This window comes from Rutidosis leptorrhynchoides, chromosome 11 (assembly GCF_046630445.1).
Source record: "Rutidosis leptorrhynchoides isolate AG116_Rl617_1_P2 chromosome 11, CSIRO_AGI_Rlap_v1, whole genome shotgun sequence".
NCBI classification, from domain to species: domain Eukaryota; kingdom Viridiplantae; phylum Streptophyta; class Magnoliopsida; order Asterales; family Asteraceae; genus Rutidosis; species Rutidosis leptorrhynchoides.
The window spans coordinates 409,487,204-409,514,114 of NC_092343.1; the positions used below are offsets into that span (position 1 = coordinate 409,487,204).

A 26,911-nucleotide genomic window follows, 5' to 3' on the forward strand; every position below is an offset into this window, starting at 1 on the left:
GACGGGGTAATGGTTGTTAGCGAGGTTGTCCATATGGCAAAGAAGAAAAAGATTCCTCTTGTGTTATTAAAAATTGACTTCTCAAAGGCATATGATAGTGTGTCTCACGAATTCCTCCTAAAAGTTTTGCACAAGATGGGTTTCGGGTCTAAATTTATTCTATGGATCAAGACGTTCATTTCAAGTGTTAACTTTTCGGTTCTTTTGAACTGTTCTCCTTCTCGCTAGGGTATTATGAAGCGTGGGTTGAGACAAGGAGACCCGCTATCTTCCTTCTTGTTTATCATAGTCGCGGAGGTCCTAAGTAAGTTTCTTTCCAAAGATCTATCTAACGATGAGCTCGAAGGTTTTTGTGTTAATCCCAATATGATATTGAACCACTCTCAATTCTCCGATGATACGGTTATATTTGCTCAACCAAATGCAAAGGAGCTTAACCGAATCAAGTACATTTTGCATGTCTTTTCTCAACTTTCCGGTCTTAAAATGAATGCAAATAAAACTACCATGTATGGGATCCATGTTTCTAGAGAAGAAATGATTTCCTTCTCGAATATTTTTTTATTGTAAAGTAGGTCACTTTCCTTTGGAATATCTTGGTATTCCTATTGGCCTTACTAGAGAAAGAGTGTCAATGTGGGAGCCGGTTATCAATAAAGTCAAACGCAAATTAGCCGGATGGAAAGGTAGGTTCCTCTCGTTTGGAGGACGACTCGTTATGGTCAATGCGGTAATCTCTAACCTACCTCTTCACTATATGTCAATTTATAAAGCACCGGTGTTCATCATAAAACAACTTGAAAGGTACTGTAGAAATTTCTTATGGGGAGGTGATTGTCTTAAAAAGAAAACGTGTTTAGTGAAATGGGACTCGGTGTGTCTTCCTAATGACTTGGGCGGTTTAGGCATCACTCTGCTTCGACTAAAAAACCTCGATATGTTAGCCAAGTGGTGGGTTCGCTTAGATTCCAAACAACAATTCTTATAGAAATCCTTGGTTGTTACCTCCTTTGGCCCTTCGTTTCGTGGTAAAATCACGAACAATGTATCCTCGCTTCATAATTCCCAAATTTCGCCAATATGGAGAGATTTGATAAATATCCAAAATACCAACCCCGCTCAGTGTATTGTTGGATCCAATGTTTGGAAGTGGAAATTAGGAGATGGGGCGAGTATCTTGTTTTGGTTCGACCCTTGGGCCGGTGGTCGTATTTTGAAGGATGATTTCCCTTCCTTGTTTTTCATTAGTGAGCAGAAAACTAGCTGTGTAAAAAGTTTTCGTTTTCCTCCTGATATTTCTACTAGACAGCTTGGTTGGAATCTTCATTTATCTTTTCCTTTATCCGAGTTTAATCGCCTCAAAGCCCAACAACTTCACGCTTTTCTCGCTCGTTTTTCCCTACTGGATTCTGTTTCGGATCAATTAATTTGGGCTGCAGGCCCATCCGAGGCGTTCTCTATTGCAGATGCCATTAGGCTGCTGGTTCAGTCGAGCAATGTTATTCATCCTGTGTGGCCCAAAGTCGTTTGGGGCAATAACGTTCCATCTAAAATCATGGTTTTTCATTGGCTCGCTATTAAAGATAGTATACCGGTCAAAGATGTCCTCGCAAGAAGACATATCCTTCCTTCAAATATTCCATCGGTATGTGTCTTTTGTAGGGTTGAAGTGGAATCCGTCAATCATTTGTTAATTCATTGCAAGTGGACTTCAAGTATTTGGACGGAGTTATTTCGTTGGTGGAACATTCGTTGGGTTATCCCGAGATCTATTGTTGACTTTTCCTTTGATTGGTATTACGGTATGGGTATTAAAGCTTCAAGGTTTTGGAAGTTGATTGGTCCCGCTACTATTTGGGCTATTTGGATGACTAGGAATGATGTTGTCTTCAATGGTACCGTTCCATGTCGTTCCTTTGTGATTCGAAACGTCAAGTTAAAAAGCTTTCTTTGGGCGACAAATCTCAAGTTGGTTCACGGCCTACAAGCTTATGTTTGGGAGCAAAATCTGTTTTTACTTTGCTTATAGTCTCTTAGTTCTTCAAGTGTACTTTGTAATGTTTTTTATTTGCTTGTAATCATTTCCGTTTATCTTCATTGCTTTGATGAAGTAATCGGTTTTAATAAAATTCATCTTTCGCCTTTGAAAAAAAAAAATAGGGACTAAGAACTATCACCCTTTATTAGTGAAAAGACTATCGCCCTTTATTGCGTAAAAAATGGACAAACATTATAATTACTATATTATCTAATAGACAAAAAAGATGAATAGTAACTAGGTGCATTTCCGTCCTTTTACATTTTTTTTTTAATTCTAATTAAATTTCACTATACCAACAAAGACCCCCACACTTTTTCAAATATTCAAATCGACCCCCAAACAGGGGGTAAAGTGTCAAATAACCATTTTCATAAAAAATCTTAAATAAACTCCACTCAAATATTCAACGGGTCATATCTTCTCGCTCGCAACGAGTTAAATTTTTCCGACACCATCGTTAAACTCGAAATAATTTTAGGAACACAATGTCACTAACTATACGCAAAACGGACGCTTTTTAAAAAACGCTAAATATTTGGGGTACTTTTCATACACGGTGATTTTGTGTTAAATTTTTAAAAGTCGATAATTACATAGCTAAGCGCGGAGATGAACATATATTGTTAATATAAAATAACATTTAAATCTTTCACGGGTTATATCTTTTAGTTTGACTCGAGTTGCGCTTCAACCAAATCATTCTTTACCCACAAAATAATTTTACAAACTAAACGCAATAAAATACATTGAAAATCGAACCCTCGGCGCGAAGCGAGGGTTCAACAACTAGTTACCCTTCCTAATCTAAAAAAATCACATATATACCCAATTAAATATGATAATATCATATAAGTCGATTTTTAACATTTCAAATAACATATTTAACCACTTCAAAAGCATAATATCATATGGAGTATATGACTATTTTAAACACTTAAACACATTCATACATTAAATCATTAAAATAGTAATATATAAATTTGTTTTTACCATGCAAATTGAATGCGTACGATTGATTTAGGGGTCATCAAAATAGTCTCTATTTAAAATGGTACGATTGTACTTGGGAGTTGGGAATCACTAAAATCACAGTTCTTTTTCCACTACTCCTCAACCTTCGTCCGTCTTCGTTGGCAAAAACTACTCGCATCACTTGTCATTAAATCACCGGAAAAAATGGCACTTTTCACCCGGAAAAAACCGTCGAAATAACTGTTACATTAATACTTATGATGATATGTAGTTCTTGCTTTTATGTTAGTTACGAGTCAGTTATAGATATGTTGATGTGATAATGATATGAAATTTAAGTTCATTTAGACTATCACTAAACGACACTAATTTTTTACACAGAAATAACTGTTACATTAACAATACATCACCATTTTTTTCAAAAATAACTACGTACCGGATCGTTGTAACATTCATAGCACACTTCATAAAAAATGGTCCCACTAATTTTGGATTGAAAAATATTTTTATTTTTATTATTATTATTTTATTATTATTATTATTATTATTATTATTATTATTATTATTATTATTATTATTATTATTATTATTATTATTATTATTATTATTATTATTAAAAATTAAAAATACGCCAATATCATCATCATAATAAATTGTGGGTCTCATTCGAATCACCTAAACTCGAACGAAAAATCAAATAAATACACGAGAGCGGACTAAGTGAACCATTCGCCGTTCTTCAAAATGTGACGTCGAGGGGAAAGTGTGGGAAGGGGGATGACGTCACCGTCGTCACGAAAAAGCTCGGGGGCGATCGAGGTGTAGGTGATTTTACGTTATCAATAATTATTATGTTGGTTAATTGTGATTTAACTGAAAGCAAAAGGGTTATATAGTTGAGTTCAATGTAGACTCGTTCGAACTAACTTGATAATGTGTCCTAACCAATTTTCTGCAAACATATCAATCAGTATCTTTCGAAAAAAAATGAGGAGTTAAACCTTTTCATTTTCAACTACCATTAACCATTTTTCATTCCTTTTAATTGTGAAAAATAATTTGTTTTCCGTTCTTATTATCAAAAGAAATTGTATTTCTTGTCTTATCCTAATATAACTTTCACGAATCTACAACATTAATCGAGTCATAATATTTTATTGAAATAACATTGAATTGTAGCTCGGCTGATAGTGGTCTGCCTCTTTTAGCGAGAGGTCAGTGATCCCAAACTGATGTCAAAAAAGAATATATTTTATTGAAATCAGTTTTTTATAGGAGTAAGATACTAAAAATGATAGTTATCAATACTATAGGGAGTAAATACATAAAAGTAGACAATTTAAATATCAAGAGATAAACGGTTTTGGGAGTGAAAGAAGCAGATGGATATAGCTTCATTTCATATATGACACGCAACATATCTCATTAATCAACTCTGCAGAACAATTAAATTAAAGATAAATATTGAAATAGGATCGCTCAGTGGATAGATATATATATATATAAAGTATAGATATAGATTTAGTTAGGTTATTATACACAGAGTTTAAAGCATTAACGATTTTTCAATGGAAGAATATACGAAAATAGAAACTCCAGTTGAGCTATTAAAGAAGATACAGAATTTAGAGACAGATCATGCATACCTTAAGCAAAAGATCTCTAAGCTATTGACGATTTCTGGTGATCGGAAAACTGACGGCGATGCAGTCGGCGTGAATCTGACGGAAAGTGATTGCGTGAATATATTGCAGTCAATGGGTCAATCGGTGCATATGTTCGATCTTAACCGTCACATTATCTACTGGTCAGTCTTTATATCATTCAATTATATGTGTTTCTTCTGTTAATTTTATCAAATCAAAATAAATATAATAATGCAGTGGATCTAAATCAATTGCCTGTTAAGTTTCCTCAACTAATTCAAGTTCTACTACATCTATTTATTCATTAATGATGATATGGTCAACTACTAGTCACTACTACTATAAGATATGCTACTAGTGATTTTTGAACTGTTTCTTCTGTTAATCTTATCAAATCAAATTATATTTAAGAATGCAGTGGTTCTACATCAATTGCCTGTTAAGTTTCCTCAACTAATTCAAGTTCTACTACATCTATTTATTCATTAATGATGATAGGGTCAACTACTAGTCACTGCTACTATAAGATATGCAACTAGTGATGTTTGAACCTAATGGTTGCAAAAACGCTATAAAAATATCTAAAAGTAGTTTGCAGGAATCATTTAAATTTACAATTCTGTCCAAAGATATTAAGCTTGAGTGGGCTTGTATTGGAATTATGTAGGAATCAAACGGCGCAAAACCTTTTTGGTTATCCTGTTGGTGAAGCTATAGGGAGAACTGCACCTGACCTTATTATAGAGCCTAATTATGCAGAATTAGCTACTCTTATTATAAAACGGGCCGCAATAGGTGAGAGCTGGTCCGGAGAGTTTCCTGTTAGAAATAGAAACTGGGAAAGATTTACTGTTTTCACTACCCTCACACCATCCCGTGATGAGAATGGAATAATTAGCGGTGTTTTATGCGTGTGTACCGATGCTCGCGCATTTAGAGATTTGAGGCCACGATCTAACAAGTTTTCTTCTGCCAAATTTGGATTTGATCCTCAACAACCTCTACATACTGCAATCGTCTCAAAGATTTCAGATTTGGTTAGTAATATAAGTCTATTTTGTATTCTGTATCACGTAATTAGCATTTTAGACCATTGTACTTGATATACTTAAAAATGTAATTAGTCGAATACTTCAATAAAAATATGTTATGCAAAGTTGCCTATTGATCCTTGAAATCGCAAAGACAGGCTTCCAAGGTTAAGTCAAGAATGAAAACGGGAGGGAACAAATTGGATAACGGTGACTTGAATGGTGTTAATCATCATTCCGATGTTGCCGATTTTGTTCACAAGCATGATGCTTTTTCAACAGGCGATCATTTTACCGAAAATGGTACAACAGATTCTAATGGGGTGAGTGAAAACAGACCCGCAATCCATAAAGTTTTATCTTCAAAAGCACAGGCCATATGGATGGGTAAAAAAGGAATTTCACGGGCATGGAAAAGTAATGAAAATGAAGGTGACGGAACGGGTCGATTTACTTGGCCTCGGCTACATAATAATCAAGAACAAGAGTACGGTCCGCATTCGATTTCTATCACATCATTAAAAGTTGAAAATCAAGTGTATGAAAGTACAAGTGGTAGTAATACTAATGAAGCTCCTCGTTTGTGGTCGTCTTCTTGTGACCCAAGTAGCTCTGGGAGCGGGAGCACAAACAGTAATTATATAAGTAAATTTGATATTGATATCGACAACTTAGATTTTGAGATCTCGTGGGAAGACTTGATATTCGGACAACAGATTGGACAAGGTATAGCAAATTGCATTGGACATTTTCATTTTTTATCTTCTTCTTTCGAACAACTCTTTCATTGAATGAAAAGATTTTTTCAAATGTATCTAAGTTGAAATTTAATTGGGTTTATCTTGTTTTTGATGTTTGACTTGTTACTTACAATTTTACAGGTTCGTATGGGACAGTATGTCATGCACTGTGGTATGGATCAGTATGTTTTCCATCCTTTCCCAATACCTTTTGCTAAAAGCATCCTTAATTGTTTTTGTGTCCTCAAAAAAATAAAAATAAAAAATAAAAGCTTCAAGAGTTATGATGCTTGGTTGTTCAAAATACTAATTCGACATCACTGTATCTTCTTTATATGCAGGATGTTGCAGTCAAGATTTTTACTAAGCAAGAATACTCTGATGACGTCATACTAGCTTTTAGAAAAGAGGTAATATTCTTATCAATGAATCAGTTCCACCACTTTTTTAATAGATCAGTTGAACCATTTTTTTTTTTATTTTTTTTTTTTTTTGTAAAAAAAAAAAAAAACATATGCTTAAGATTTTTATGTAACATAATCATGTTGTGTTGATTAAAGGTATCCTTAATGAAACGGCTTCGTCATCCAAATATTTTGCTGTTCATGGGTGCTGTAACTTCGCCTCAGCATTTATGCATTGTTACTGAGTTCCTTCCACGGTTACTTTAATTTCTATATTTTTAAATAATGAAAAAAAAATTGTATGGCGGACGAAGTTAAAAATTGTAAGTTTTTGTTTCTTTCATTTGTAGTGGAAGTTTGTTCCGGTTACTTCAACGAAACACAACAAAATTGGATTGGAGACGCCGTGTTCGTATGGCTGTGGATATTGTAAGTACTCTTTTGCACAAATTATTTTTTGTTGACCAATTATTTTGCTTATTAAAATGTCCATTATTCGGCTAGTATTAGATTGTTGTTTGTTTTAATAGGCACAAGGCATGAATTATCTTCATCATTGCCAACCGCCTATCATTCACCGTGATCTCAAGTCTTCTAATCTTATTGTTGACAAGAACTGGACTGTGAAGGTGTGTTTGTTGAGTTTGATTTTGATTTTGTATTTTTTTTTTTTTTTTATCTTTTTTTTTTCCTTCTGAATAAGATGATCTTAGATTGTTTACAATTGAATAGGTTGGTGATTTTGGTCTTTCCCGAATCAAACGAGAAACTTACTTGACAACAACGACCGGGACAGGAACGGTACTGCAATTTTCTTTCTATATTAATGTCTTTTTTATTCCAAACGAAACAATTTTTTATTTTTATTTTTACTTTAGCTTCTATTTGGATTTTATTCAGCCTTTTGGCTTCTCTTAAACAATACTTACAATTTACAATTTATTTGGTATTTTATAAGGTGTTTCCATTTGAACTCATAACATTGTTTTGACGATAATCAGGAATTTATATACTAAAAATCATTTTTAAAGTGGGTCTTTCATAAATTATAGCATGGGATAATTAGTTAAAATCTTGCTTTTTCCTTTTTTTTTTTTTTTTTTTTTTTTTGGTTAGTCTCAATGGATGGCTCCAGAAATTCTTCGCAACGAGCAAGCAGATGAAAAGTAAGTCAGTATCTTGTTATTTATAGTCAATATGAGTTAATAGTTGGACAGACGAATCCAACTAAAACTCATGTAAAGTAATATATTCACGTAAGCCAGTTCGGGTCAGGTTTAGGTTAAACTTTTCTTGGAGATTTGTAGGTCCGATGTATACAGCTATGGTGTCGTATTGTGGGAAATTACCACTGCAAAAATCCCTTGGGCTACTCTCAACTCGATGCAGGTATTCTTTTCAAACAATACTAAACTTCAAACTCAAACTTAGCTATTTTAATACTTAAATTGAATTGATATGTATAATGGTTGTATTTGACATCAAAGTGTATATGGTTTTTGTATTTGTTATAAACTCCAATGTTATTTAGAAGGAAGGTAGAAGGTTTTCCCTGTTCGGACAACCCGGGAGCGTGAGTAATCCGACCCATAGGAAGATCCCTGGCTGTTTTCATTTCAATGTTATTTAAACATTTACTAATAAGAATAAGAAGAATTAATGTTGCGTTGGAGGCTGGAAGTTTGTTTGACCTACAAAGTCAATGAGGTAGAAACTGTATATATTATTTACAGTTATTATACTTGCAGGTTATTGGAGCTGTAGGGTTCATGAATCAACGACTAGAGATTCCGAAAGACGTTGATCCACAATGGGCTTCTCTTATCGAAAGTTGTTGGTCCAGGTTGATTTATATATTGTTCATTTGTTTTGGCTAATGAGGATTCACTTCTAATTTATATTTATATATTATTATATGTTATAATTCAGTAGGCTTATAACTACCTTTAGTGGTTCTTGACTGTAGAAGGTATATAGAGATAGAGATACTGTAAAACGGAGAAAACAAAGGTTGAACAAAAGGTATGAGTAATTGATTTTTTATTTATAGAAAAATGTACAATGAGAGTTTGGTGGCATTTGGAATCTAGAGAGAGAGAGTGTTTTTGTTAACCAAAAAATACATACAATAAACTCTAACTCAACACACCTATTTATACTCAAAAAAATATACTATGCAATATCTATAATAATAATAAAATTATCATCCAATTATTACTTTTATAACACTCCCCCTTGGATGATAATTTTATTAGTGAATAACTAGTACTGCCTCGTTAAAAACCTTGCTAAAGAAAACCCTTTGGGATAAAACTTTAGCTAAGGGAAAAAGAGTGCAGCATAGAGTTGACTCCCCCTCAAGTAGGCAACGCCTGAGTTGTTACATCTTCTGAACATGCCTCATGCCAATATTATGAACGTGTGTTCTAAAAATAGCAGTTGGAAGTGCTTTGGTGAAAAGGTCAGCAGAGTTTTTGCTGGACTGAACATATCTCATTTCAATCTGGTTGTCCTTAATGAGATTTTGAGTGTATGAGAAGAATCTAGGGGGTATGTGTTTTGTTCGGTCACTTTTGATATACCCTTCTTTCATCTGTGTTATGCAAGCTACATTATCTTCATAGATAGTTGTTGAACTTTTATTGCGTTCTAGTCCACAAGAATCAGTAATGAGTTGTGTCATTGATCTCAACCAAAAACATTCCCGACTGGCTTCATGTAATGCAATTACTTCGGCATGATTTGATGATGTTGCAACAAGTGTTTGTTTTTGAAAACGCCATGATATTGCGGTACCTCCATTTAGGAATACATATCCATTTTGAGATTTAGCTTTATGTGGATCAGATAAATAACCTGCATCTGCATAACCAACCAAATCTTGTTTTGATTCGTTAGAATAAAATAATTATAAATCAGTAGTTCCCCGAAGGTATCAAACTATTTGTTTGATCCCATTCCAATGTCTTTTGGTAGGGGCTGAGCTGAACCTTGTCAACAAATTAACTGCAAAAGAAATGTCAGATCTTGTATAATTTGTAAGATATATAAGAGCCCAATTGCACTAAAATATGGAACTTCTGAACCAAGAAGATCTTCATGATCTTCTAGAGGATGAAATGGATTAGTATCAATATTAAGATCTAACAACTATATGAGTACTTAATGGTTTTTGTCTTGTCCATATTAAAATATTTTAAAATCTTTTCGGTATAAGTTGTTTGATGTATAAGTAAGTCATTAGTTATATGCTCAATATGTAAATCAACGTAATACTTGATTTTTTTTTATTTTAAAATTTTTCTTTAGAAGTTGAATGGCTTCATAGATTTCTTTATTTAAGATAATTGATATAAACAGCTATGATCACATATCCGAACATTGTTTTTATAAAACACACATGCAAATAAGTTTATATGTATACCCTTTTCTTATCAAGTAGTAATTTAATCGATTATACCACATACGTCCCGATTGTATAAACCCATTTAGAAATCTTTGTGATTTAATGGAATATATTCCCTTGGGTTTTGCATTAGATGCTTATGATACCTTAACCCTTCAGGTATATTCATATATATATCACTATTAAGTGATCCATACAGATAAGTAGTAACAACATCCATGAGATGCATTTAAATAACTACCAGGTTGATTAAGTATCTAATAAGTAATTATATTCATTATAGGAGGATAAGTTTTTCTCCTAATTCATTTCTGGTCTTTGTGGGAAATCTTGAGTTACAAGTCTAGTTTTGCCTTGTAACTTCATTTGCACATTTCTTTTCGGATAAAAATTCATTTGTATCCCATTGATTCACATCTTTAAAAGTGATAACGATTGATCCAAAAACTTTTCTTTTATTGAGCCATTCTAATTCAGCTCGTATTGCTCCTTTCCGTTGAGTTCAATCACGTCTATTTTGATATTCAATGACAGATTTTGGTTCCAGATCATCATCTTTATTCATGATGTCATTGTAACATTATATGAAAATATCTCATCAAGATTTTTCATTTCATTTCAGTTTCATAATATTGCATAATTTATTGCAATTTATGTATTTACATTTATCAATATCCTCTGCAGAAGGAGTATTGATTTGTGGTTCTTGTTGAACACTTTCTTTTACCTCATTATCAGCTGATTTTCTTTTTCGAGGATTTTTATCTTTGGAACCAATTGGTCTCCCACGTTTCTGCCGTAGCAAAGACTCATGAGTGACATTATTGCCAGCTTTTGTAATTTCAATTCTAGCTGAAGCATTTACTGCTGGTATATATGATTTAGTCACTTATTTTTTGTATCTTTAAATGCATAAAGTAATTAATTTGCAAGTTCTTGCATATGCATTATATTTGAACTTTCTTTTCGCATTCTTTTGTGCGATGATCAATATTCCTTAATTGATATTCACACCATGAAACATCATTTTATTTATATTTCATTTCTCCCCCTAATATAGGGAACAATGTTTAATTAAAGTGACAATCGACAAAACTTGCTTCAAAAACATCACCCGTCATGGGTTCAATATATCTTATGATTGAAGATGTTTCATATCTAACATATATTTCAATCCTTCTTTGAGGAACCATTTGTTGTGGTTGTTCAATTAAAAATACACTGCACAACCAAATGTTCTAAGATGGAAAATATTTGGTCTCCACCAAAATTAAGTTGGTAATGGAGAATATTTATAACTTGCACTTGATTTAATGCGAATTAATGTCACATCATGTAAATTTACATGTCCTCATATAAATATTGAGAGTTTTGTACTCATTTCTAATTGTCTAGTTATTAGCTGTAAGCGTTTATCTATTGATTCAGCTAAACCAATTTTGTGTATGCACATGAGCAACTGGATGTTCAACAACAATCCTTGTAGACATATAATAATCATTAAAAGCTTGAGATGTTAACTCACCAGCATTATCAAGTCTCATCCTTTTAATGGTGTAATCAGAATAATGTGTTCTTAATTTAATAATTTGTGCAAGAAACTTTGCAAATGCCATATTATGGCTTGATAACACACAAACATGAGACCATGCGTTAGATGCGTCTATTAGAAAAATGGTCCACATGATGGATGAATTGGTCCATATATATACCCTTGAATTCTTTCAAGAAACATTGGTGATTATTTCTCAATGTGCTTTTCATTAATCGCCATATGTGATTTTCATTAATCACCATATGTGTTTTTCGTTAATCACTATATGTGCTTTTCATTAATCACTATATGTGCTTTTCATTAATCACCATATGTGATTTTCATTAATCACCATATGTGCTTTTCATCATATATCATTTTCACCATATGTGCTTTTAATCATATGTGCTGCGCTTTTCGTCATATGCACTTTTCATTATATGCGCTTTTAATTATATGCGATGCGCTTTTCATCATATGCGCTTTTTATCATATGCGCTTTTAATCATATGCGCTGCGCTTTTCATCATATGCGCTTTTTATCATATGCGCTTTTAATCCTATGCGCTTTTCGGTGTTACATAGATATTTCTCATTTTCGATTATCATTGACTGATAATCATATCCATTATGATATATATCAGAGAAACTTAACAAATTTCTCTTTGATTTGGGAGAAAACAAGACATTGTTTACCAAAAAATTCGTACCATTTGGTAATATGAAATTTTGCCTTTTTCGTTTCTTATATCAAGTTTGCAAGAGCTGATATAGTATTTATAATTCCCTCATTTGATTTAAATCAATGAAATATTTCTTAGATTTGATCATAGTGTGTATGTTACTACTATCTGCAATACATAGGACTTTACCATTTAATTGATGTTGTATTTCTGCAGGATTCATACTAAAACTTCAAATAAGATAAGCAAATAATGAGTTATATTTCAGCAAGATAATCAAATTATATTACATGCAAACAAGTTATAATCTGAAGTACATAAAAGATAACACTTAATAAAACATATGCGTTATGGTCTAAAACCATTTATTTATGAGTGATACATAAAAAAAAACTAGGCATCTTAGAAAATTCAAACCATTCAAGTCTCAAGGTAGCTCAGTGTAGCGACCCCGACAAATCGTCAAGTGACGGCGTCGGCTACGTGGGTCCCATTACCTGATTATAAGTTTTTAAGATAACGTTTGACCAAAATATGTCGCCTTCATTTCAAAATAAAGATTGTTTCAAAGTTTACAAGAATTGTTCAACCAAAAGTTAAGTTACAACGTTATAAGTACGATTGAAATCTAGGCGACACGGTTCAAAGTAAAGTCAAAAGACGCTCCATGAAATGCATGTATACTCGACATCGGATGCAAGTATCAAATAGTAAGCGGAAGCATGTTTCACATATTGTGCAAGACCTGAGAAAAACATAGAAATCTGTCAACGAAAACGTTGGTGAAATCATAGGTTTAAGTAAGTAAGTACAAGTCAACCACAAGATTTGCATCAATGAAATAATAGTAATACATTCCAAAAGTTTGTTTCACGAGCACCCAATTATCAAAGCTTAACATTCCTTCCATTGTATACCCCATCACTTAGTGCTAGAACAAACACTGATTCTCGAAAATATATTTCATCCGTAGACGGTAGCGAACCGTCAAAGATGAGGGTTGTCAACCCATATGGCCATATAACATAAGTTCTCGCTTACACCCGGCAAGTGTAACTAATGATAATCGAATTGAGGATTTTTGTTCTAAACTCGTATGTAGAATGTTTGTTTTCCCGTTCTTGTGTTCACTTAGTTCAAAAGAATCGTTTATGTTTTCTCATCCCAATATAAGTTCAAAAAGAGTAAAAGTGGGACTATGATCTCACCTTGAGTGCAAGAGTTAATAAAGTACTTCAACAAGTAGACGCGTGCAAAGACAAAGCTATTCTTGACCTAAACATATAGGTTATATCAATAACGGTAAACACAAACGGTCAAAGATGTTCAATTAGTCCTATGGCTCGTTACGACTCGATTATATTAGCATGTGAATCAAATTGTCAAGTTTCATGCAAGATACTAGTAAATAATCATGTTAGAAAGGTTGCATAAGTATTTGGTTAAGTTTGACAAAAAGTCAAACTTGGTCGGGTCAAAGTCAACGAAAAAGTCAACATGTTCGGGTCGAGTCTCGAACAAATTTTCTATGCTAGTTATTCATATATAAGCATGTTAAAACAAGTTGCAAGTGAATTGGAGGTCTAGAACATCCCAAACATTTTTGGTAAAATGGACAAGTGGGACAGAAGCTGGACACGGCCTATGCCGCGCCGCGGCCAGGGGTGTCGCGCCGCGACCTAACACGTGGTCTGGCACCTGGTCAGTTTCAAGGTTCAAGTCTTGGTCAAAACTTCAAACAACCACAAAACGCAAACCGTAAACAACTAGAAGACGTATCTTATACCGTTGGAAAGCTCTTTTGACAAGGAACACAACTAAGCACTTATCATCAGACGACAACATCATTTACAATAGCCGAAAACTCATCAAGTGATCATTAAACGTTCATTTCAAGGTTTCAAGTTCATCAAATGCAATTTGAGTTTCGGGAAACCAATTCACACATATGATATGCCGTTTTGAAGGTAATGGAGCATACATTACTACTAAACACTAACAATTAACATTCCATGACATTCAAGCATCCAAAAATTCATGTCAAGAACTATCAAACCCTAGTCAAACATCTTAAAATCAATAATCATGTTTTTGAAGTTTTCTTAATCATCCTCCACATCAAATTGAAGCTAATGATGCTAGTAACACATTTAATACATGAACTTTAACAATTAAACAACTTTTAATCATCCAAAGTCAAAGATTTAGCAAGCAATTTTCATAATGAACTAGTTACACCAAATACAACAAATCGAGCATACAAATTACATACACGACATCACAATGAGCCATAGACACTAATTAACAACTTTATAAGTCAAGAACACGAATTTAAAGAAATCTAGTGTTTTAGAAATGTTACCCAAATGTGATGAAGTTGGTACCAAATCAAAGAGGATGAAGAGAGGATCACGAATATATAATTTGTTTTGATTGAAGCTTGATCGATTGTAAGTAGATGATGATTCTTGATGATGAAGATTGAAAGAAAAGTTGAAAGTGTTAAAGGAAAAATGAAAATGAAATGAAAATAAATGAATGGAGGAGAAAGGGTGTTGACTAGTTGACCTAGTCACACCTTTGATCACTTGGCAAAAATGGTCCCTCTAGTTCGGGTGCGGGTGCGTGAATTAACCAAACGAATACTTTAAAAAAAAAAAAAAAAGCTAGAGTAAACGGGTGTCGTTATAATTAAATAACGGAAGATATTATATATATATAAAAAAAAAGACGGTGTTAAAATAAATTTAACGGAAAAAACGCGGGATGTTACATTATCCACACCTCAGAAGAAATTTCGTCCCGAAATTTAGTTGGAAGTAATAGCCGATGTCTCTTACTCGAGACCTAGTGTTGTAACTCTACGACTGAGTGAAGGTGCTGTCTTGGGTATTCCACGAACCCGAATAGTGGGGGTGTTACGTAGTATCAAGGTTTGGTTTCACGACCCACAAGTTCAACCGGTTTCCTATGAAGAGAAGTTTGTCGTCGATAGTTGAGGTATCTAACAGGATTGCACGTTCCTGTTCCGCAGGACACGTTTCTAAGTTTGTTACACGAAAAGTAAGGTAAACGGAAACTTAATTGAGTCGGAAGTTCTAAACGGTAGGAAGCGGTTCCAATACGCCCCAAGGTTTCAAAAGGGTCAACGTGTCGCGGGTTTTAACTTTCCCTAATTCCCGAAGCGGATCACACCTTTCCAAGGTGCAGGTTCTCAATATTACACTGTTACACATAGGGATTTTTGTGAGGTTTTCATCTAAGTTTGGTATAACTCTTTTGGTGACTATGGGTTGTCTCGAGCCCTTCTCGGACTTGAATGATCTCAATTGTTGTTTCTTGATGGAGTTCAGATTCGGTGATTTGCTTGCCACATGTTTTGGTTAAATGAACAGGGGTATGACATCTGCGGTCATATAGGGTTTCGGAAGTGTTGCGTTAATATACGAATGATAGCTGTCGTTGTAAGAAGAACTACTAAAGGTGACAATACGAGTTTGTGACATGTCTTTCCAAGACGTAAATCGTTCGTTTGCTTGGTTCGTCGGTTTGTGGGTGGTACGCGGTACTCATGTCTAAGCGGGTCTCCAAGGTTTCTTGTAAAACTAGAAGTGAAACGAGTATTTCGATACGGGATAATTGACAAAGATACACCGTGTTGGAATAGAATCTCTCAAGATATGTTTGAACAAGTCAGTTAGGGTTCGAAAAATGTTCGTTAGGACTATTCACCCTCGTGGCGAATACTAATGTAATATGAAGAGTTTCTCTATCCATTGGGAAATGTTACAAGAAGTTTTCTTATACGGAAGTGCGAGCGATAAAGATAGGAGTGAAATGAGAACTTAGAGTAGAGTGAGTTTACACATCGAGGTTGCCATATCGTGCCTCTAGTTGTCAAAAGTTGAGGTTTGAAAGAGAAACGAGATAGTACACGTAGTTGTATAGTTCGGGGTTGAATAGTGGTTGGCCGATTATCAGAAACACAAGGACGTTAAATCAAAGAAGAGTGAAGTATCGTTGGGTTGTGTGTTATCTTAAATTCCAGTAATATCAGACGGTGACGGTGAAATAACAGAGGTATGTAGTGTGGTACGTGATGACGAGAAGTTTGATCGGATCCACAATTTAGTATTCGAATTCTTCGTGTAAAATAACGAATTTTAGTTATGTTGAAAATTTTTTTTTTTTTTTTTTTTTTTTTTTTTTTTTGAGACGAGAGAGTATGCCTTTCGGCGTTCAAGTAGAAATATTTCCATGTTTGAGTTCCATCTAGTGCTATACGAATTTAGCTAGGAAGGTTGGTGTGAAGAATCACGTTCAAGGCTCAGACATGAAGAGGTTTAAAGTTTTCCTTAGTGAGTTAACGAGTTTAAAAGTCGTGTAACACGAGAAAAGTCAGAAATGAATCTTCGGTAAAAATAGACGAGATTTAAGATTTTACGAATACAAGTCTGAGTTGGGAGAGTTTCCTGATTACATGGGGCTTGATTTCGAGATTGATTGTAATGCCTTGACCTTTAACATCATGGTCTAGAAAATTGGACTTCGTTCAACAGAAATTCTCACTCGGAGAATTTGGTATAAAGCTGCTCTTTTCTCAAAAGTTCGAGCTTAAGATGGTGATGTTGTTCGTTTTCCTTCTTTACTTGAATAAGTTAAGATGTCATCTATAAATACAGATTAGTCTATATGAATTTGCATACGCGGTTCAAGAGGTTTATGGATACGGGCGAGCCCTAAATAAATCAAACGGTACTAAGAGAGATTTACAACTAACGTAGCGAGTTCGGAAAGTGGCTTAGGAGACATCGTCTCCCTTAACCCCCAATTGGTGATAACCGGAACGGAGGTCGATTTGGAATATACGGGATTCGTGCAAATAATCATGAGGTCATGGATGCGAGGGAGAGGGTATCGGTTTACAACCGAAAATTTCTTAGTTCACAATAATCTATACATAAATGTAGGGCAACAATTTCTCCTTAATGAATAGGTTTTGAGTTCCTTAGTTCTATTGGTCTCGAGTTAAATTTCTTAACGTATATCCTCCGATAATATTTATAGGCACACAATATTTTCCGTTGGTCGCTTAAATTGCCTAAGTAGTGTCTAGGGAAAAAGTGGATTGCAAAGAGCACGAGTCAAAGACTTGGTTATAAAACGTCTAACGGTAATGAAATCGAATAAGTATGAAGTATACATTTTGTTGTGAAGAAACGTACCCGTTACTAGTCCATCGTCGTTCCGGGCATCCTAGGTGTCGATGTTGAAGGTTCAACGGCGTGCGTTGGGGTTGATTTTCTTATTTGGGCACACATTCCTAAAATGACCCAGTTGGCCACATTCGAAGCAAGCACCCGTTCTGTGTGCGTTGGGCATCCTTCGAGCGACGGGTCCTTGGCGCCGGTGGTGAAACCTGCCACATCCTTCAAAGTGATGCTTGTGGCATTCGTTACAAAAAGGTAGTTTTCCGGTATAGCCTTTCTTGTCGTTGGAGGCGAAAGGCTTCTTGGCGGGGTTGTTGTTATTGTTGTGGTTGCTTGATTGAGAGGCTTCCCATGTTCTTTTGTTGTTACTCGGGTGGTTCTCGACCATTGGTACCGGTGCTTCCATTTCATTCACCGTTTCTAAGGCTTGGCGGGCCATTGTTAAAGCCTCTTGTAGGTTAGTGGGTTGAGATGTCATTACCTTGTGTTGAATGCTCTTAGGGAGGCCATCCATGTAAAGTTCGACTCTTAGGGATTCAGGAGTCATGAGATTTGGACACATCGAGACTAGTTCGGTAAACCGTTGATTATAAGCTTCGAGGTCATTTCCGACTGTTTTTAAATTCCTTAGACCCTGTTCGAGCCTTCGAGTCTCGTCGCGCGGAAAGTATTCGGTGATCATTCTTTCTCTTAATTCGGTCCAAGAGAGTGTGTGGGCTTCATCGCTCCCCACCAATTGTACATACGTGTTCCACCACGAGAGAGCAATGCCGGTGAAGGTGAGGGTGGAAAACTTGACCTTATCTTGGTCTCGACAACCGCTTGTGTTAAAAACGGTCTCCATTTGTTCAAACCATCGGGTGAGAGTAACCGGTCCTCCGGTTCCATCGAAAGTGGGAGGATTGTACTTCATGAAGTTCTTGTAGGAGCAACCCTCGATTGAATTACCGGCTCCATGATTGTTGTTGTTAGAAAAGTGATCGGCCACGGCCGTACCCACGGCGGTGGTTATCATTCGTTGAAGAGCTTGTTCCAGAGTTTCGAGAGGAGTATTGTGTTGACCTTGGTGAGCCATTGTTCCTTCATGAGACAAGAATATCGTTGGTTAGTATTTTCAACAATACTAACCGGAGTATGGAAATAGGATAGAGAGGAAATTTTTCCTTGACTCGCCTTAAATTCTTTACGTCATAATGTCGGAACGTCCATGTGAATCACCGTAATATAGTCCCGGAAATTATATTACCCTAATTCTCATGTGCATTTAACATTACTTCATAAAGTCAAGGTGGCGCATCAACAAAATTTATCAACGTAAGATCAAGATCGAATACGAGTTAGATATGATAGAAGAGTTCGAGTATAAATGCACAATTAGTCAAATAATTCCTACTTCAGTCTATATGCCGGTTGTAGTCTAGATTCACCTATGTACCCTATGACTCGGGGTGGACACAAATGAACTCTAAATCCCTACAACCAAGGCTCTGATACCACTTGTAGCGACCCCGACAAATCGTCAAGTGACGGCGTCGGCTACGTGGGTCCCATTACCTGATTATAAGTCTTTAAGATAACGTTTGACCAAAATATGTCGCCTTCATTTCAAAATAAAGATTGTTTCAAAGTTTACAAGAATTGTTCAACCAAAAGTTAAGTTACAACGTTATAAGTACGATTGAAATCTAGGCGACACGGTTCAAAGTAAAGTCAAAAGACGCTCCATGAAATGCATGTATACTCGACATCGGATGCAAGTATCAAATAGTAAGCGGAAGCATGTTTCACATATTGTGCAAGACCTGAGAAAAACATAGAAATCTGTCAACGAAAACGTTGGTGAAATCATAGGTTTAAGTAAGTAAGTACAAGTCAACCACAAGATTTGCATCAATGAAATAATAGTAATACATTCCAAAAGTTTGTTTCACGAGCACCCAATTATCAAAGCTTAACATTCCTTCCATTGTATACCCCATCACTTAGTGCTAGAACAAACACTGATTCTCGAAAATATATTTCATCCGTAGACGGTAGCGAACCGTCAAAGATGAGGGTTGTCAACCCATATGGCCATATAACATAAGTTCTCGCTTACACCCGGCAAGTGTAACTAATGATAATCGAATTGAGGATTTTTGTTCTAAACTCGTATGTAGAATGTTTGTTTTCCCGTTCTTGTGTTCACTTAGTTCAAAAGAATCGTTTATGTTTTCTCATCCCAATATAAGTTCAAAAAGAGTAAAAGTGCGACTATGATCTCACCTTGAGTGCAAGAGTTAATAAAGTACTTCAACAAGTAGACGCATGCAAAGACAAAGCTAGTCTTGACCTAAACATATAGGTTATATCAATAACGGTAAACACAAACGGTCAAAGATGTTCAATTAGTCCTATGGCTCGTTACGACTCGATTATATTAGCATGTGAATCAAATTGTCAAGTTTCATGCAAGATACTAGTAAATAATCATGTTAGAAAGGTTGCATAAGTATTTGGTTAAGTTTGACAAAAAGTCAAACTTGGTCGGGTCAAAGTCAACGAAAAAGTCAACATGTTCGGGTCGAGTCTCGAACAAATTTTCTATGCTAGTTATTCATATATAAGCATGTTAAAACAAGTTGCAAGTGAATTGGAGGTCTAGAACATCCCAAACATTTTTGGTAAAATGGACAAGTGGGACAGAAGCTGGACACGGCCTATGCCGCGCCGCGGCCAGGGGTGTCGCGCCGCGACCTAACACGTGGTCTGGCACCTGGTCAGTTTCAAGGTTCAAGTCTTGGTCAAAACTTCAAACAACCACAAAACGCAAACCGTAAACAACTAGAAGACGTATCTTATACCGTTGGAAAGCTCTTTTGACAAGGAACACAACTAAGCACTTATCATCAGACGACAACATCATTTACAATAGCCGAAAACTCATCAAGTGATCATTAAACGTTCATTTCAAGGTTTCAAGTTCATCAAATGCAATTTGAGTTTCGGGAAACCAATTCACACATATGATATGCCGTTTTGAAGGTAATGGAGCATACATTACTACTAAACACTAACAATTAACATTCCATGACATTCAAGCATCCAAAAATTCATGTCAAGAACTATCAAACCCTAGTCAAACATCTTAAAATCAATAATCATGTTTTTGAAGTTTTCTTAATCATCCTCCACATCAAATTGAAGCTAATGATGCTAGTAACACATTTAATACATGAACTTTAACAATTAAACAACTTTTAATCATCCAAAGTCAAAGATTTAGCAAGCAATTTTCATAATGAACTAGTTACACCAAATACAACAAATCGAGCATACAAATTACATACACGACATCACAATGAGCCATAGACACTAATTAACAACTTTATAAGTCAAGAACACGAATTTAAAGAAATCTAGTGTTTTAGAAATGTTACCCAAATGTGATGAAGTTGGTACCAAATCGAAGAGGATGAAGAGAGGATCACGAATATATAATTTGTTTTGATTGAAGCTTGATCGATTGTAAGTAGATGATGATTCTTGATGATGAAGATTGAAAGAAAAGTTGAAAGTGTTAAAGGAAAAATGAAAATGAAATGAAAATAAATGAATGGAGGAGAAAGGGTGTTGACTAGTTGACCTAGTCACACCTTTGATCACTTGGCAAAAATGGTCCCTCTAGTTCGGGTGCGGGTGCGTGAATTAACCAAACGAATACTTTAAAAAAAAAAAAAAAACGCTAGAGTAAACGGGTGTCGTTATAATTAAATAACGGAAGATATTATATATATATAAAAAAAAAGACGGTGTTAAAATAAATTTAACGGAAAAAACGCGGGATGTTACAGTCAGGGTTAATTTAATCAAGATTTGTCAACAGATTCACTCTCGTTTTCTTTTCTTTTGGGACTTATTTGTAGAGCTAAACAAGATGTTCATGTATTCAAGAAATACTAGACTGATGATCCACGTTACCAGATCATTAATAAGAATCTACGGAATTCTTATAAGAGCGTCTACTAATATCTTTAATTTTATTCTTTCATGGATCACCGTTATTATTATTATTATTATTTTTTTTTTTGATAATTAATATCGTATCTATCTTTGAGTATTTTCCATAATACACTTGGATTTTCGATCATATAATATGTGGATTCTAAGGACTCGTCAATATGTTTGCTAAGAAAAATACTTACTATTGCTTTCTCTTGTTCGGAATAATTGTTATTTTCATTCAGGATTTCTAAAATACCGTTTGATTCGAGATGTTTTTCTACATTCATAACCCATGTTAAGTAGTTGTTCCCACTTGTTCTAAATGAGCAAATTTAAGCCTTTTCAAATTCGACATTTTCTATTATCAAAAAAGATGAATAACATAAATCATAATCATAATCAACTTCTATTCATAGACAAATAATAAAATGAAATTAGAATCATTTTAAATTCATAAGTAGCAAACAACAGAATAATGGTATGATTACAAATAATAAAACCACAAGGGCAGGATAGAATATAGGTTCACCCGGTGGTATATTAGCAACAATGATGATAGTTAATATGACCAATACAATAGGAAAAATCATTCTTGTGTGAATCATTTTTACAAAAACTTTTTGAGAGTAGTAATCTGAAAAATGAAGATTGATTTGTGAAAATGTGAAAACGGAGATGTTTATTTTATATTTGAAAAATATAGTTGTTGTAACGTCGTCAGTTGACGTTAACAACCGTTATGTATATATGACCGTTGTAACGTCGTTAGTTGACGTTAACGAATAAAGTCACTATATCAAAACGCGTATGAGTAATATAAAGGACAAGATTTTTTTTTCTTATTTTAACTTTTAAGATTTACTTTTAATAAAAATACAAACTACTTTTTCTTATTTTAACTTTTAAGATTTACTTTTAATAAAAATACAAACTACTTTTTCTTATTTTAACTTTTGAGATTTACTTTTAATAAAAATACAAACTACTTTTCTTATTTTAACTTTTAAGATTTACTTTTAATAAAAATACAAAACTACTTTTCTTATTTTAACTTTTAAGATTTACTTTTAATAAAAATACAAACTACTTTTTCTTATTTTAACTTTTAAAATTTACTTTTAATAAAAATACAAACTACTTTTTCTTATTTTAACTTTTAAGATTTACTTTTAAGGATAAACATTAGTATGCATGAAATAAATAATGATTAATTGCATAAGTAATCATAAATGTTAGATAACATATAAAGACCCAATCGTATTCGTATTGATCGGAATTAATCTCGACCCATGGTACCGTGTTGTCAAATGACGTGTTGCGTACATAAAGTACCGTGTTGTCAAATGACGTGTTGCGTACAATCATGAGGTCTTATTAACATAAATATAAATGTTAGTGAAGTTAATAAGAGTTAGATTACAGAAAATATAATTCAGGTGGTATAACCGACCATATATAACTTAAATAACATAAATATAAATGTTAGTGAACATAACTGTAAATGTTAGTATACATAAATAAATGTTAGATAACATAAATGTAAATGTTAGTATACATAAATAAATGTTAGATAACATAAATGTAAATGTTAGTATACATAAATAAATGTTAGATAACATAAATGTAAATTAGGCGACAGTGTCGACCATATATCATTTAGGTGGTATAACCGACCATATATTAGTTAGGTGGCAGAGCCAACCATATTTAGTATAAATGTTGAGATAATCGTGCTGATAACGTGTTATAATTCAGTAGGCTTATAACTACCTTTAGTGGTTCTTGACTGTAGAAGGTATATAGAGATAGAGATACTGTAAAACGGAGAAAACAAAGGTTGAACAAAAGGTATGAGTAATTGATTTTTTATTTATAGAAAAATGTACAATGAGAGTTTGGTGGCATTTGGAATCTAGAGAGAGAGAGTGTTTTTGTTAACCAAAAAATACATACAATAAACTCTAACTCAACACACCTATTTATACTCAAAAAAATATACTATGCAATATCTATAATAATAATAAAATTATCATTCAATTATTACTTTTATAACATTATATATTATTTATATTTATTATTATTCTCACACCTAACTGATATTATCACTATTTCTGTGAACTTAATTGTTAACAAAACAGCAATCCTAAGACTCTCATTTATACTATCTACAATACCCAACAACTACTTGGAGTCTATTAACAACAAAAAGATTCCAAGATTTATCCCCAACTCAACAATAAACGAAAACAATTTCTACTTGCTGAATTTAAGTCATATTCCAACAAGATGACTTAATTATATGATCTTCCTTGATTTTGTTTCTTGTTTACAGTGAACCACAGTTCCGTCCAACATTCCAAGAAATACTAACTCAGCTGAAAGATTTGCACAAGAAGTTTGTGGTCCCCCGTAGGGCTGTTAACAAACTGACATAAAACGAACCTGCATTGAAGAGGCCGAAGCTTATGATTTTTGTTTGTTAGTTGATATAATATAATTTTCAGGTCTCTTGCATACTCCTAAATTTGAGGTTGTCTACTCCCTTATAAGGTGAACAAATCACCACTTAAAAGATTACTCGTTACTTGTATATGATACATGCAAAGTGTCTTCTTTTTGCTAGATTGGACTCGAGGCTAGCTGATTCTTTCAAATTAACAAGTTGGATCCGAGCAACTTGAAAGTCACATTGGATGACAGTTTGTTGCAATCAGGCTAACTTAGATTGACTTCTCGTGTGAATCCTAATCGCTCTTTGACACTTACTGTTTAAGAGGATAGTATGGGCAGAACAGGATATATACAATCTCATAATGTAAAAAATTAAAATTAATTGTGATATATAGATATGATGATATCTTCTATTAGAGTTTGTAATCTTTTTAGCTCAGGTATACCCTGATTCGTCGTTTACATGAACACTATACGAAACCATTGTTCACAAAAAAGTGATGCAATGCAATAAAGGCCTTGTCTGGTTGAAAGGTTGGCAAATGATTGTGTTTTTTGGCAAATGTACTCGAATATATCTAAGTACCAAGGTACGATTGTTTATTACACGAGCGCATCTCAAAATTAAGCATTCTCAATTCTAAATGAACATCCTTTGAACGAGGGTGGGATAAATCGCCCGCAGAGAAAACATGGACTTGATTGTCAACCTCGACCCAACTTGATCCGGCCAAATATTTTCTTACTCCATTCTCAACCATCAATTTCCTTATCAATTGCACATCAGTCCATAAACCAGCAGCAGCATATATATCAGCTAAAATCAAATAAGGCACCGGACTACGCGGTTCAAGCTCAAATAGTTTATAAGCCGTTTCTCTCCCTAACTCTACATTACCATACTCTTTACAAAAACTTAAAAAAGAACTCCACATTACAAAATTTGCATTAAAAGGCATTTCATCCATTATCGTTTTTGCCTTTACAAGATCACCTTTTCTTGCATAGAGATCAATCAAACAAGCATACTGATCGATTTCAGGATCCAAATTATAATCTGATGTCATCTTTTTAAAATAACTTACACCTTTTTCAAAAAGTCCAGCGTGGTTACAAGCAGTCAAGACAACAGTAAAACATACATGATCCGGGATGAATCTATTTTCCGCCACCAAAAGATCAAAAAGTTCTAAAGCATCCAAACCTCTACCACTCTGCGAGAACGCTGATATCATTGAAGTCCATATTATGTTGTTTTTGTAAACGGCTTGATCAAAAACATGAACAGCTTCTTCGATATTACCACATTTTGAGTACATCTCGATTAAACCAGATAACACAAACGTATTGTGATGTGAACCCGTTTTCAATACAAAAGCGTGCACCTGTCGTCCTTGGTGGAGAACCGTCATGGCCCCACAAACATCCAAAATGCTGGTCAGAGCATGTTCACTCAGACTCACATTTGCATTGTGCATTTTCACAAAAAGTTTCATTGCATCTTCGCCTTGTTGGTTATGGGCGTACGCTGAGACCATAGTGCTCAATAGAACTGAATCCTTAATAAGGCATTCTTCAAATATAATGACAGCTTTATCCATCTTTCCACATTTTGAATAATAATCAATAAGTGAACTTACAACAAAGTTGTTGTGATCATACCTGAGTTTTATAACATGAGCATGAAGAAGCTCACCGCATTTAAACACCGATTCTTGTTGCGTACAGCCACTAATAACGCTGACATAAGTGAAACAATTCGGTCTAACTATTGTTGTCAACATTTTCTTGAATAAACAAAGGGCTTCTTTTCCCTGCCCAATTTGAGAAAGTCCACTTATAATCGAAGTCCATGATACCTGATCATGCAACTCCATTCCATTGAATACCATTGTTGCCTGATCAATCGCATCACATTTAGCATAGAAATTGACTAATGCGCTACTTATAAACAAATTTAGGTGCAAACCCGCGTGAAGTATTCTAGCATGAATTTGAAAACCGAGATACAAGTTCCGTGTCTTGGCACAAGATTTAAGAGCAGTGCAAAGTTCAAACTTTGTTGGGTTCTCACCTAACATGTTTCCCTGGACCAACGTTTCGTACTCTTGTCTTTCAGGACTTTTATCGAACAGTTTGTGGGCGCCAAATGAAAATCCACGCAGACCAACTGTATTCAATGGGAAAGCGTGAATACATGATGTAAAAACGTAATTGAAGGGCCTATAGTTATAAAGCATTCTATTATATTGATACATAGTGGGATTTGGATTGCAAGGAGAGCTCGTGAATATGAATCTCTCTGTAGCTCAGAATCATTTCATGAACTGACGTTTTTTTTGCTTCTTATTTTGTTTCATCCTCTTTGTAGTCTGAGTTACGAAAGAGGTTATGGCCCAGCGATATCAAAGAGTCTCATTAACGTTAAAGTTATGAATTCGAGTTCCGTGGTGAATAAAAATTGGTGTGTGTTTGCCGTTAAAAAAAAAAATTAATAATAAATGTTATCTGAGTTACATATTTTGTAATTGTTTGTTCGGTATCTGTATGAAAACAGTGAATAGTTGCAGGTCTAGAAACTAGATATCTCAAATGATGTGTATTCACACAGTGGGCTTTCTTTATACAAAGATGTGCATTCAGGTTTAATCTTAAGTTGTTAAGAATCTCATTAGAGCTTGTTCTTAGTCATAAGCATTTACAGAACTTCACAAGTACCTAAAAGAGTTCAATACATTCGGTTTGTTGCATCGTCAGTGAACCAGAGTCCATGAAATACAAAGGGAACTAAAAGAGTTGCAGGAAAAAG

At 34.4% G+C, this 26,911-nt stretch overlaps 3 protein-coding genes across 3 annotated transcripts; 2 read left to right on the forward strand and 1 right to left on the reverse strand.

Annotated features, from left to right (window-relative positions):
• The first annotated feature begins 366 nt into the window (after positions 1–366).
• Positions 367–2,029, forward strand: LOC139876212 (uncharacterized). Its single transcript, XM_071863501.1, has 3 exons — positions 367–478; positions 576–686; positions 1,161–2,029. The coding sequence occupies exons 1-3, from the start codon at positions 367–369 to the stop codon at positions 2,027–2,029; spliced, it is 1,092 nt and encodes a 363-aa protein (XP_071719602.1).
• A 2,552-nt stretch (positions 2,030–4,581) lies between these two features.
• On the forward strand, positions 4,582–24,636 carry LOC139876215 (uncharacterized). The gene is made up of 13 exons (XM_071863502.1): positions 4,582–4,820; positions 5,327–5,696; positions 5,849–6,416; positions 6,572–6,612; positions 6,772–6,840; positions 6,991–7,091; positions 7,185–7,263; positions 7,365–7,463; positions 7,567–7,635; positions 7,951–8,000; positions 8,142–8,223; positions 8,583–8,677; positions 23,984–24,636. Exons 1-13 carry the CDS (start codon positions 4,582–4,584, stop codon positions 24,084–24,086), a joined length of 1,965 nt encoding a protein of 654 aa, XP_071719603.1. The 3' UTR covers positions 24,087–24,636.
• LOC139877050 (pentatricopeptide repeat-containing protein At3g02330, mitochondrial-like) lies at positions 24,623–26,592 on the reverse strand. Its single transcript, XM_071864451.1, has one exon. The coding sequence runs from the start codon at positions 26,358–26,360 to the stop codon at positions 24,681–24,683; it is 1,680 nt and encodes a 559-aa protein (XP_071720552.1). The 5' UTR covers positions 26,361–26,592; the 3' UTR covers positions 24,623–24,680.
• Between the last annotated feature and the right edge of the window lie 319 nt (positions 26,593–26,911).